General features: G+C 40.8%; 2 protein-coding genes across 3 annotated transcripts in view; both read left to right on the top strand.

The window, feature by feature from the left end:
• EHD4 (EH domain containing 4) overlaps nt 1-7,735 on the top strand; it is a 33,626-nt gene extending 25,891 nt beyond the window's left edge. For both annotated transcript variants that reach the window (XM_052782178.1, XM_052782179.1), the window contains exons 5-6: nt 467-631; nt 3,116-7,735. In XM_052782178.1, coding sequence (XP_052638138.1) covers nt 467-631; nt 3,116-3,652 — 702 coding nt within the window. In that variant the 3' untranslated portion in view covers nt 3,653-7,735. The remainder of the gene's footprint in view (nt 1-466; nt 632-3,115) is intronic.
• Nucleotides 7,736-7,821: 86 nt separating this feature from the next.
• SPTBN5 (spectrin beta, non-erythrocytic 5) overlaps nt 7,822-13,832 on the top strand; it is a 108,053-nt gene continuing 102,042 nt past the window's right edge. The window contains exon 1 of the mRNA XM_052782177.1: nt 7,822-8,455. The gene's annotated coding sequence lies outside the window, so the exon portion shown is untranslated. The remainder of the gene's footprint in view (nt 8,456-13,832) is intronic.

The following is a 13,832-nucleotide window of genomic DNA, read 5'->3' as shown; positions in this document are numbered from 1 at the left end:
TTGGATTACTTGAGGTGTTATCCCATTGCTTCTCACAATAACTGGTGGGACAAATGGAGTTACAAATCTCTACCACTGAGGCAGGTAGACCAGTATGGCTGGCACTCTGCGTATGATCACTGCATGTAGTGTTAGGACGTGGTTTTGGGGCCTTGCTTTTTCTCTCACTGTTGGTACTGATAGAATGCTGTACCATGCTTCTCCTTAAGCTGCAAGTGTGCATCTGTATTTCTTTTAAATGTGTTTGCTTGCTCTCTGCCATTCAAAGGAATGCTGAAACCAGCAAAACTAGTTGATAACTGTTCATGTAAACGTGAAGTTTCAGAAACAATTGTTGATAATATCTTATCCTTGAGCTGACTTAAGGAAACATATTATTTCTGTTTCTTTTTACGAGCTGCGTGAAGAGCACTAATGTTAAGTGTAGATAAATGGTAGTCTTGATTTCAGTTTTGCTTCTTTTTAGGTTCATGCTTATATCATCAGCTATCTGAAAAAAGAAATGCCCTCCGTATTTGGAAAAGAGAACAAGAAGAAGGAACTGATCAGCAGATTACCAGAGATCTACATCCAGCTGCAAAGGGAGTACCATATCTCTGCAGGGGACTTCCCTGAAGTCAAGAAAATGCAGGTAGGATGATAGATTACAGTTCCACTGAAATAAAACTATCTTTCCAACAGGACTTCCAAATTGGAAAAGGTAGGACAGAGTATCTCAGCATTACAGTTTAGGGTCTTCAGCAATTGAGCAGCTGACGTGACAATCAATCATGTGTCTGTTATGGGGTTAGCATGACTTGGAAGCAGTGCAGAACAAAAAAAATTGGTAACTTGGACTGTAGAAATTGCCATAAGGAATCAGACCGTCTGTCCTTTTAGTCAATATTTGGTCCCTCATGGCAGATAGTACCACCAAAGGTTTTGTGCAAATAAAATGGTAGTGGACACTTACGGGTTAAGCTGGTTCTTTTTTTGGGTATTTATATCACTTTTGTAAGGCTATCATATACTTGTGTAGGTGATATCCTTAGTCACGTATTAATCATGTTCACCCTACTCTATTGTTGCTCTTACTGATACTGTTTGCCAGTGAGAAATAAAGGCAATGTGCTATCTGAAAAGTCCAATTTAAAACCTGTCTCTTAGGAAAATGGTGCCTTTCAGTTTTTTCCTGTCCTTTTGAGTTTGAATTCTATGAAGAAGAGATCAAAGTTCTCAATTTATACTCTTATTGTTAATTTTTAAATACCTTTTTTCTCTTGTTCCTCTTTTGAACTTTATACAATCTCACTGCCAACTTTCTGTCACTTTCTCACCTTTTTATTTCTGTCCTGATTTGAGGTGAGTTGTTTAGAGGCTATCCTAGGGAAGAACAGCTAATGTGTTAGCAATGCTTTTCAATTTATTCCTCAAGCCTCAATTTGCAACTTTTGGATCTGAGATCATAGGCTTCTTAACTGGCCTTTGAATTAGAAGATAATTCAGCTTGGAAGCTGAAGCACATGAGATCAGGAGCATGCAGTTTGGTCTGACCATGGGCTAGTCATGAGTGTGATGGAGGATGTTTTCCAGATTGACACTTGCATATCATTCTGAAAATTTACGTGGTACACTTACACTGCTAATCATAAAGAGTGATGACTGGCTGATTAACCTATCTATAGAGGTGCACAAGTTTTTTATGAACTAAAATATTTAACCTGGGAATCAATTATTGGCATGAGACAGTAAATAACAGATGAAGCACAAGATCTTTTTCAGCTAGGTTTTCACAGGCAGGATTGTTGGAAGGGTTTTATGAGTTAGGCTTTAAAAGGGGGTTGTGTAGAAAAAGTTGACTCTTTCTTTCCTTGCCACTTTTGTTGGTGATGGGAAATGAGAGAATGAGAGGTGATCACTTGTCAGTTTGAACACTGAAACAAAATTTAAATGGAACTTTATCAAACTAATCGTGCATGTCGCTAAGCCTCAGCAGCAGATGGCAGCAAATATATACGAGAGATCAGTCACTTCTGTAATGAGGAGCAGAATTGTGAGAAAACAAAATTGTGCCAAAACAGATAGAAGGTTTGACCTTTGCTTTCTAAGATTTATTGCATATCATAAATTTATACTGATCAGTTGCTGTAAATCAGGTGATTGTGTATAAATGTCACCTGAACAGAGTGATGGTTGCTGGTTGGCAAGAAATCCAAAGTTCTGTGTGCATGGGCAAAGCCACTTGCCTGGTCTTCAGGTTTCTTGGCTTTGTATCATTATAGTTCTGATGTGTATGGGAGCAGCTCCCTGAGGTGATAGGTGTGATTTTTTTAAAGCAGTTTAACACATTTTGAGAGGAGTTTGGGGGGGTGTTATTTGGGGTTTTTTTAAGTTTCCACTGTAACTCTCTCTTCCTGGCTAGCATTTTGCATGTAGAAATCATTTAATAATTGCCTAAGCATTTTTAATTTTCCAATGCTGTGGTGTAAAACATGCTGGAGCTTGTGTTGGAATAGCACCACTATTAAGCATCTCACTGAGGTTAGTAGGCATTTATGTACAAGACAAAAACTTGACAGGGACCATATGGCTTCATGAGGTCTGGCAGCACTTCTACAAAAATGCTGCTGCTGTTATCCCAACTCAGTTTTTCTTTATTGGTAAAGGACACTTCTTCATGACCTAACCACAAACAAGAAGTTTAATCTCTAAAATCAGATCAGTCTTGCAAACTCTTGGATTTATTTTTAACTTTAAAAACTTGCGTAAATGCTAGCAGGACTTAGGACCTACTTGCATGCTTTCTCTGATGTTTGGAAGAAAATCACCAAATGGGAAGTTGTTAACATTCATCAACTGCCATGTTTTTATGCATTGCCATTTTGAAAACTGTATTGTAAATGTAATTTAATAGATGAGCTCCTACACTGTTGTGAAATTGTCTTAGTGTGTTTGATCAATATATTGGGTGTATGGTACATACTTGTCAGCTTTGATTCTCCTTCAAGAGGAGTTTCAGTTATGGAATTTGCTTCAAAAGATAACAGGCTATTTTAATTTGAAGCCCATTCTTTAACCTCTTCAATGTGTTGGAAATGTTTCTAACTACTGTCACTGAAACCTTTGTCATTGACAGGAGCTGTTGGAGACCTGTGACTTCACTAAATTTCATTCTTTGAAACCAAAGCTAATTGAAGCTGTGGATAACATGCTGGCCAACAAAATTGCCTCCCTGATGAGCCTGATCAGACAGGAAGAGATCAATATGCCCACAGAGATCGTACAAGGTGGAGCATTTGATGGCACCGTGGCAGGGCCTTTTGGCCACGGATATGGAGAAGGTGCTAAGGAAGGAGCTGATGAAGATGAATGGGTTGTTGCCAAAGATAAACCTGCTTATGATGAGATTTTCTACACTCTGTCACCAATCAATGGTAAAATATCTGGGATTAGTGCAAAGAAGGAGATGGTGACTTCTAAACTACCCAACAGCGTCCTGGGGAAGATCTGGAAACTTTCAGACTGTGATGGTGATGGGATGTTGGATGATGAGGAGTTTGCATTAGCAAAACATCTGATCAAGATTAAACTGGATGGATATGAACTGCCTGGCACGCTACCTTCCCACCTGGTGCCACCATCTCACAGGAAACCTTTCCAGACAGCAGAGTGAAAAATACAAGGAGAAGAATAAGGATTTTGGAAATCTTTCAACAAATGCGTTGAAACCACCAAAATTTGAAATTTGGCTTAGATCCTTTAAACCTCACAGCACATTTCACGCAAGTTATTGAAATTAGAAGCATGGTAGCAGGGAAGCATTCGTGTAGCTGTCCCTGCTGACCTTCACTCAGACATGCTTATCACAAGTGCCTTGTATAGATCTATTGTAAGGTGAAAATGTTTTTGTAGTCCTGCGTCCATGGCTTGCTGCCTTTACAACCATAAAGCAGAAAAGACCATGTATAAAAATCACTGACCTTCACCAAACCTAAATATTTAGCAATGTAAGTTTCTCCAAACTATTAAATAGTGCAAGGAAGCTCTAAATGTTAAATTCACCTGCTTGTGCAAGGAACATTTTCTATGCTAAAAACATACTTTAGGCATCAAGTGAATGTCAGCATCTCTATAGTTTAAGAAAAGGCTGATATAAAAGGAAATTTTATTTTTGTTCTTTTTATTATTTAATAGGGGGGTAGAAAAAGAGAGAAGAGTAATGGGGAGAGTCTTTTAAGTGCTCAGAATGTGACCAGACTAATTTTAAAACTTTACTGATTATAGCTAGAACTGCAAAATATTAAAATGATTCTTTCAATCTGTCATCATTGTGTCTTGTTACCTGAAGAAATGCTTCTTCAATTTTATACAGCACTATATACTTTGTATTATCATTAGAAGAGCTGAATCTCCTTTTGGTCCTTGGATTTGGAGTTTCTTTTGAGGTTGCAGTTTAGCTGCTCTGCAGACAAATTCCTGAGTTGTTCAAAGTGACAGCAGAATGTTTTCATAAGGTTAAAAAAAAAAAAAATAATCACGTTTCCATTGAAACCAAGCCTCACTTTCTGTTCAGAAGAGGTGCATTGCTTAAAGTCTCCCTCTTTAAAGCGCATCAGATTGTCTTGGGAAATTTTCATTGATATTTAATTTCTATTTACAGGTAACTATACAGTTATGTCTGTATATATAATATTTTAAAGAAAAGTTTTTAGCTTTCTTTTGCCAACATGTAGCTGACAACCGCAAAAGAGAGATTCGATTCCTATGGTGGCAGATTTGAAAGTTGGGGAGGCTAACAGGAATCTTTATATTGACTGTAATAAATAATAGATGGGTCCCTCCAGATATTATTCCTTTATTGAAAACAATCTGTGAAAGGAATGGATGCTTAATAAACATTCATTTTTCTAACAACACAATCAAAGTTGAACATATTGGCTGCTTACAACTGTTTTTTGTCAGTACCTTAATGCAAATTTTTGGCCCTGTGAACTTGAGTCTTTTGGGGAGAGCCAGTTTTTTTCTAAAATCAAACTTGGGAGTCAGTTTTGCTCTATGCCTGTGAGCAGGAATTGACTTGTTTTCCGTTTGTAGTATGAAATACCCTATACATCAAAGGTACTGTAGTTTTGAGCACTTTTTCTTTGAGTCTCAGTAAGTGGCAGCAGTAGTGCCTTCTGAGACAGAGCAAGCCAAAAAATGTTTTAGCATCCTTGCAGTAAGGGAGGGGAGGGAAGTAGTTTGGGTATTGTCTCCCAGCTAAGATTTTAGTCACATTTACATGTTCAGATTTGTAGGTGACCTAAGAGCAGCCTCAGCTTCTTTTTCCAAATTGTACTTTTGTAGGTTGTCAGTCAGGTTTAATACTTCAGATCTTTTGGACCGCTTATCTTTCTGCATCTGTCCTATTCTGATGTGAAATTACCATTAACTTTGCCAGGGCTTTACCATGGGAAAACAATGAAGCTGTTTTAAGCAATGACAGAACACCTTTACCTTGCCAGGCTTCCGGGCCTTTGTCGAGGATATCCTGGCATAGTTAAATTGTTCTTGAGGACTTGCTTTTTTTGAATTCTTAGGTTTTTCTCTTATCATTCAAGCATACCAACTTTAATTCTGTTAGACCTAAATTAGGAGCCAAATTAGCCTTAGTGCATCTCTGTGCACTTTAGTAGAGCTGTGAAACTTGACCATGAGTTTACCTGTGTGACTGTACATCTGCAGAGTAACTGAATTTTCTATGTAATTTATTTCTGATTCAACAGGAAGTAGCCTATAGACATCGCAGGAGTTGTTAAAAACAGGCTGCAGAAGTAGTAATGTATGCTTGTTTGTGTGTAGTGTCTGCAGTCAGTAACAAATTCATACACTAATGACCAACCTGACTAGCTTAGTAAGGAAAGACACCAGGAGAAAGCAAGCAAGCAAGCTTGTGTATTGTGACTGTTGTAGTGTGGGCAAAGCTGAGAAGATCTGGGAAGTTGCTGGTCTTCTGACTCTGTCTGCCTTACCTTGCTCTTCAGCAGCACAGGGTTCCAGGGGTGAGTTACCACTGTGTGTAGCTTCCAAGGGTGATGCTCCACATGCATTGGAGCTGTGTGATCCCATGCCAGTAGAAATATCCTCCTTCTGAGAGAGGAGCAGGATAGTTTCTCAGTGATTTTGTTTTATTTTTCTAGCTTTATTCGTAGTAAAATGGAGAACACAACCTTTTCTTCAGTCCCTATGACAGTGTGCTAACTTGGGCTTAGGGGAGACAAATTGAAATCCATCATTTTGGTAAGTTAAAATACTTTGTCTAGATGGGGTTGAAATGTTTTGCTTTGTTTTCCTGGAGAATTTGGAAGGGGAATGCACTAAAGCATGTATAGGAGTAGAGGTGGATTTTCTCTGTTTATCTGGAGGAATAGAAGTGTTTCAGGATTGGCATGCAGAGCTACATGCATAAATGTGTTTCTAGATGTGTGGTGCAGTGCACTAGCATCGTACTTTGATAAGATTAAAGTACATTTCACGTGGACTTTAAACAGCAGTTTCTTGCACAGCTAAACCGATATAGTAGGTTGCTGTTGCTCAGGGCAAGGGATCTTTTCTCACTACCTCCTCACATACCTGTGGATGTACTCCATTTGCCTTGCTGGCTTTCTGGCTTGTCAGATCCTGCAAGACCATTCAGTTAGTTAAACCAGTCACACACAACAGTTTGGGTAATGTTCTGTGGAGTTAGTGAGTCCATGTGTTAGGAGCATGAGAAGTGAGCAGGATTACCTTCTCTGATGAAATTGTGCTCTAAATAGTTACTGGGAACAGCAGTATGAGGTAACCTTTGGTATTCAGTTTGATGTTACTCATCTCTGCTGAAGAAAGACCAAGATGTCAGATTTGTTGGCCATTTTATGCCTAGGATTTTGATGATGTTTGCTGCGAGGCCATTCAAAACTGTCAGTAATTCATCCTGTGAAATCGGTGTCCACTGGTGTAGTCTGCTGCCATAAACCAAAGTAGAGACTGCTGCTTTTACCTCTTCTCCAACTATTCTGCAACACAGTTTTAATTCCCAACCCTAGTTCTGTTCCCACAGAAATTATTTAGAATTTTGTTGTAGATTGGAACAGAAAATGTGGGGCTACTGCTCATAACCACACTACAGGACAGCAAGAGCCTTTCAAAGCTGCGACAGCTTGAAAATGGTGAGTTTACAAAGATTTTTTTAGGTCAGGGTGAGGTCCCAGTTGTTAGTTGGGGATGGTGTGGATTTGTGTGGAACCTGGTCTCAAAGCAGAAGTATCCGGTCCCTGACTTTCAACGGTGTTGTTCATCCCCAGTACTTGAAATGTGCCCTCTTTCTTCTTCTTACTTCCTTCCCTTCACGACATGCACTCACTTTGCTGGCTCTTTGTGTTGTTGGAATTCAAGCAGAGTTTGAAGCATATGGTTTGATGGGTATGTGTAACTTAGCACTGAATGAACAGACGTGAACTTTGTTTTTTACTTCACATACTCACCTTTTGTAATATTTTTGTTAAATACTGTGTTTTCACTTCAGAGGCACTCTGATTTTTGAGGGAAGGCTTGATCTGTGCAGTATGCTTCAGTTTGTCCAACTAGGCAAAGTTGTAAGTTCATTATTGTTGCACTTTTACTACACAATAAATTCCTTGCAGATACTGTAATATATTTTAATATGCTTTGTAATCATTTTTAGAAAGTGGTGATAAAAATTGCTGATTTAATAAACTAATATTGAACTACTTGAGATTTTCGTTTGTGAGCTTCTTTCTGGAAGGTAACCTTTCAGTGAGTAGAATGTTGTAATCCTGCTACTTAAGGCTCATAGGCATAGTAGCTATTTGGCAAGCTGCTTATTTTACCATCTCAGTTTATGTATCCGTAATAGGTTATGGCTATTTCTCTTCTATGTCCTTGAACTTGTTGCTGAAATTACTGCCCACACCAAGGCTTGACTCCAGAATTAAATTTGTATTTAAAAAGAAAAAAAAAAAACAAAACAACTCCAGCACCTCTCTAATTAGCTTTTTATTGCAGAACATAATTTTGGAGTTTCTTAATGTCGAAGCGTGGAAATTTCTTAAAGTCCAAGTATGGAAGATAAATCAAAAACTTCCTGTGTGGATTGAAAGCTTGGAACTCCAGATGAGATGCATGTCTTTTAACTTCAGTGGGGGTACTAACCTTGAAAAATAAGAGTAGATTAAATAGAAGTTTAGCAAAAAGTACTTTGTTGATATGTTTGTCCCAAAAAATCCAAGAGCATCTTCCACACTGTGTGCTACCTACTACTTAAAAAATAACCAATTATATCAACAGAACATTCATTCTAATATCATGCTTCAGTTAATTCCTCCTTCCCTTCTCCTTTTCCTGTATACACACAACTTATTTGAAGTATCTCCAAAGACACATCTGTGCCACCAGGATGCTACAGTTTAGCTACTGCTCCTACTACTGTCAAATCGTAAGTTGCTGCAGATTTAAAGGGGTTTGTGCGTAGCAGTGTTAGCAAGCTAGGCTGTTACACTCATGGTGGTCATGCTGTACATCACATGAAAGCAAGTGTTTCATGCACAAACAGTATGTTGCGGGTTCCTTGAGGCTATGTTGCTGTTGAATTGCAGTGGCTTGTTTGAATTGTTCCTTATAAAAGTTAGCGATAGTCTGGAGAAGATGAGGTTTTAATGTGGTTTGGAGGTGGGGGTTTGTGGGTTTTTTTCGTAGAATGGTGTTTTTATATACTCCACATACAAGACATATCACACTTCGAAAAATTTACAGCACCCTTCATAGTTAGATGTTCTGCACTAATCCACAGTTTATATTTGGACAATAAGAAAGGTGGATGAGTATCTACAGTACCAGTTCGACACTAAGTTTTGCAGTAGTTGTTACTTCTAATACTTGGCACCCTTAAACTGTGAAACATTTCTATTTATGCCTACTGTACCATTTAGATTCTCCAAACCTTGTTTTTGGCTCCCATGTTTGATGTATTTGTAAGGGCTTTGGAGCAGACACTGTTCTGAGCTTCTCTGATCCAAGGCTCTATCATGCTGCAAGTACTAACTGTGAGTGCAGAGGACTTTTTAGAAAACTTGGCTCTTGGGCTCGCCCGCCTGACTTGGGTAGGAAACCCCAGGAGAAAGAGTTGGCTGCCTTGTCCTGCTTAGACGGATGAACAAACACATCTGCTGAAGGTGCCTCCCTTCGCTCAGGATTCATGGCAATGAGCTGTCTTCTGGAAATAAATGCCCGAACCCAGCAAACACCTGTTGTGATCAAAACACAGTCAGGAGGAGGTGTACCTGTCTTTCACGATTACATTCAGAAGTTCTGTATCTATACAGCTTTTCTGACCTCTGAGGGAAAAACACCTTCTCTTGTGGAAACCATGGTATTGAGTTGGGTTCCTCTCCCTTTCCCCACAGGACTTCATGCTAGCACAGATTTGTACATGGTGATAGACTGTGGACTCACAGTTACTTTCTGGTCCAGTGAATACTGGAAACTCGTTAATGCCAGGTCTGACTTGTTCTCCCACCTGTTCTTTTCTCTGAGACAGAGCTTGTCCGTGTTCTTTCCAAGGTGTTGCTAGCTCGGCAACCCATATTCCACTTCAGTCTGGAGCTCTGAAGATGTCACTGTAGTGAAAGTAGCTCTTTTTACATGGATGGTACGTATCTCTCACCAGATGCTGTATTTTAGATGCACTGTAAGATTTCTATGTATGATTGTCATTTTTAAAACATTTTAAACAAGAAACTGTTGAAAGATGCTGCTCATGCTTAGTTATTTCCTTTTGGGATTATTTTGTGTTTTTTCTCAAAATGCATTCATGTCTAGTCTGAAATTAAGAAATTAACCAACAGTGTAACTATAACCAGTAAGTTCAGGGCTGGGCAATTTTAGCCTACATTGAAGAGTAATTGCAGTTTGTTTTCATTTTGAACTACCCTGTCTTATCTCTTGTCTGCTAAAATTTGCACTCCTAATGTTAACTGTTTATACAATGCTGTGCCTTTTGCCAACTACTTTCAATCATTCCATGTGACTGGGTGGCCTTCACAATGAAACCGGGATGGTGTGCTCTGGCACTAAGGGTGCTGGGAGCCAATCTGCATGTAAGTCTCACAATTTTTTTTCATCGATAAATAGAGCTAAATGCTTTATCCCTCTGATACACAAACAACCCCCTAAAATGCAGCTGTAAAGGAGAAGTTTTGCACTCATGCAGTGGCCATCCTTAGTAGCAATGAATAAAAATTAAAACATCTGAACCAGATGATAAAAATACACTAGTTAGATCTGGCATTGCCAATGCAGCAACTTCTAAGGCCCATTTTCAGTTTGATGTTCAAAATATTAAGGCTATTCTGTCACTTGAAACCCTTTATCTATGTTTGTATGAAATGGAAAGAGAATTAAAGTCCTCTGTCCCATGTGTTCATCCTGCAAAGCCTTTGAAGCTCTTATGTTACTATTTGAGGTTCAGAAACAGAAGGAAAACTTCAAGATAATATAAACAGCTCCAAGGAGAAAATGTCTTTAATTCATGACTGAACAAGCAAATGTATCTTTTCTGTTTCAAAAAGATGACTGAACTTCTTCGTGCCAGGAAAAATAAATTCATCTGATTTTGCTTTAAGCTGTCCTCTTTTTTTCAAATGCAGCAAGGGGCTCCGGTTCCTTTGGATGATGTAATTCGACTGTTCTGCTTGAATTCTGCTCCCTGTTGATGTCATGTTGCCACTAGCCAACTATTCAAAGAGAAAAGCAACTTCTAGTTTAGACTAGAGCATGGGGAGGCTGAGGTTTATAACAACCCAGCATCCTGGGATGCCGCTTTAGATCCTCCCAGGCAGAGCTCAGCTTTGAGAGGAGCTGGGGCTCTATCCACTGGGGACCCCCCTGCCCACGGGTGGGTGGCACCCCAGGGCAGCTGGTGACAGCAGCGCTGGGAAGGCAGGTATGCGGGGGGCAAAGGGGGGGGTGCCTGAGGGTGGTGAGCTGGAGCCCCTTGGGGAGAGAAGCGAAGTATTTGTCTTCTGGTTCCGCTGAGAGGCCTGTGAAAGCAGGGGATCTGTGCAGGCTGGCAGCTGGAGGTCTCCATGCCACTCCTAAGCTGCTTTTGACTAACTCCCCAACTTTTCAGCCTTAGTATCCCAAAGGATCGAACAGATTCTTGCAGTAATTGCTGCCTGCTGCTCTCTGGTGTTCTCGGTATCGAAAGCGTAGCTCCTCTGTGCCACCGTGAGGTCTAAGATTTGCTGTAATTCAAGATGTGGTTAGGAAATATTCTGGGGTCATGGTTTATCTCACCTGTGTCCATACTGCCTTGATGAGACTGAACATCAGCTGTTTGCTGGAGCTGGGGAGGGTGGCAGAGGGGAGAGCTACCTGTGGGACCCAGGCAGCGGGATAGTTTCTGTGCTTGCTTAGCACACTGGGGGCTACAAGAACACGGCCCTGAGAGTGGGCTGCCTTCCTGCTCTACAGATTCAAGGCACAGATGTTTGTTGTTTTGAGACTTACATGTGGAAGCAACATGGCTGGAGACAGTGTGGGGTAGAGGGCCGAGCTGTCATGCATGTGTTTGCACTTAACGTACTTGTTTTCTTTGAGATTTGGGGAACCTTCTCCTTAGCAGATATCAGACGGGATTTTCACGTACCTTCAGGAACATGTGTATGCAAAGCATATGTAACGGAGGGTGATGGGCTGTGCCAAACCTTTCACCCGAGCCACGTGAATAAACTCAGTCCTCTGTAAGAGCAGGCATGAGTACGTCCACGTGGCTTTTAAATTGGAGCTGGCTTTGCTCCGTGGCAGCTCAGAGGATGGATGTAGTAGCTTGGTACAATGAAGGGCTCATTTAGTTACAGGACTGTCAGCTGTGAACAGCCTTATGTAGGGACACTTGGGCACATGAAGGCATCTGTACCCGCCTGTGCGAGAGTCTTCCCCTCTGACAGACTCCCCCATCCCGGTGGGTGAGGGCGATGACAGGGGGAAGCCAGGGCTGCTGCCTAGAGAGCGGGGCCAGGGAGGCCTCCGCAGGACCAGGGCTCTGCTGTCCTGGGAAAGCTCGTGGCGATCAGCCCTCGCTCAGGTCAGGGGTGGGAGTGGGAGCAGCAAACTCCGCATCCGCAACCGTCTGCAGGCTCTGCAACTGTTGCTTCTACGCCCTTTGCGACAGAGAGATTAAACATTTCTTCCCATCTTAGAGGGAGCTGGAAATTCACATACCTGTTGTGGGAGGAGGAGGATTATATTTCAAAAAACCAAATAAAATTTCAAACAGGTAGAAAGAAAGTGTCACATCCCTCTTTGTTTTATATGGTGTTGCCAGGAGTGGAAGAGCAGTGGGAGAAGGGCTGGGGGCAGAGGAGCTTTGGAGCTGCAAGCCAGGCTGCTTGGGCGTGAGGTCTGTTTGATCTCCACGGTCTCGGTTTCCCTCTTAAGCAGAACAAGATTGTGGGCAGATAAGAAAGGGTGCTAAAAAAACCTAACACGTCTTACGTGGCTGCTACTTTGCAGAAGGGAATCCCACATCAGGGTCCTTCCAGTTAAGAAACAAGAAAACGCTGCTGCCGTCATGGAAAACCACTTCAGACTGAAAACAGAGCAAGGGGAGGGTGCTCCTTGGGCCCTTTTCCTTCCCGAGGTCAGTGGTAAGGCTCCCCTTCTCTGTGAAGGCTGCAAGAGAGGGCCTGTAATTAGCCTGGAGGGGTGATTTTTTTCCTGGTCCCTCCAGGAAACTGCACACAAATATCGTGCTGTTCCTCTCACCTTGTTAGGATATAAAGAACTGAGGAAATGGCTTTATTTATTGGTGTCACATATGTCCACCATTTTAACTTTGAACTGTAGATAGATACTACAAATGGAGATAGGTATTCAGGAGTTAGTGAAATTTTATACCAGATCTTTGATTGCCTTGTATCATCATAAAAAGCAAAGCCAGTGTTTCACATGTTTAATTGTTTAGATAATAATTAACTTGCAATAGGGAGAAATTCCTGTATCCAGGGCCAATTCAACTACTGGTCCTCTGCCTTTTGTTTGATAGGAGCAAGGACATTTTCTCAACACACACAGCCTAGCCAACCTGTACCAGATTTAAGCCAACAGCCTATAATCCTACCTTTAGAAGAATGTAGGTATAACTACAAGCAAGACAGAAAAGAGTAGAATTACAACTAGGCAATGAACTTACAGAAGAGATGTAAACAGTTGCTGAATTTATATCCCTTTCCTCCTGTCATCATATTCCCATTTAATCATCACGAAGAATTACATTGTATTAGTTCGCTGGTGAACACAAGTCCAGGAATCTGGAGGGAATATTTTGAGTACTACCTGTAACGTATGTATTAAATTTTTTATTTTTAGCTGTCTTACATGATACTATGTACAACATTTCTCTAGGGTGTGTATGAAGATACAGGTTTTGTTGATCAAGTTATATCTGCACTGAGTTTTGGAGGGTTTGTTCATTTCTTATGTGTTTCCTCCTGTCACTTTTGGATACTAACTAAACTACACTTGCCAGAAGGGAAAAGCCTGCTACTCCCTTACCTCATCTCTGAGCTGGACATCTTCACTTACAGCTTCTGATTTCAGATGCCTGCCCATTTTCTAGCAGTGATTCCCAGCAGCAACTCTCTGGTTCCTGGCAATGATGCCAGGTCAATGTGTTCGGTGCTTGCGTGACCTTCTAAGGTTATATAAGTCATTGTTATATAGGTTACCAGAATTATTTTCGCTTTTGTTATTAATGAGAATTCCATCAACAGTAAACTTTGGAAGCAGCTGGCACTGCCAGCTTGATCCCAGTT

This window comes from Harpia harpyja, chromosome 3 (assembly GCF_026419915.1).
Source record: "Harpia harpyja isolate bHarHar1 chromosome 3, bHarHar1 primary haplotype, whole genome shotgun sequence".
Lineage (NCBI taxonomy): Eukaryota > Metazoa > Chordata > Aves > Accipitriformes > Accipitridae > Harpia > Harpia harpyja.
Note: the sequence above shows the minus strand (reverse complement) of the source record. Positions and strands in the feature narration are given on the sequence as shown.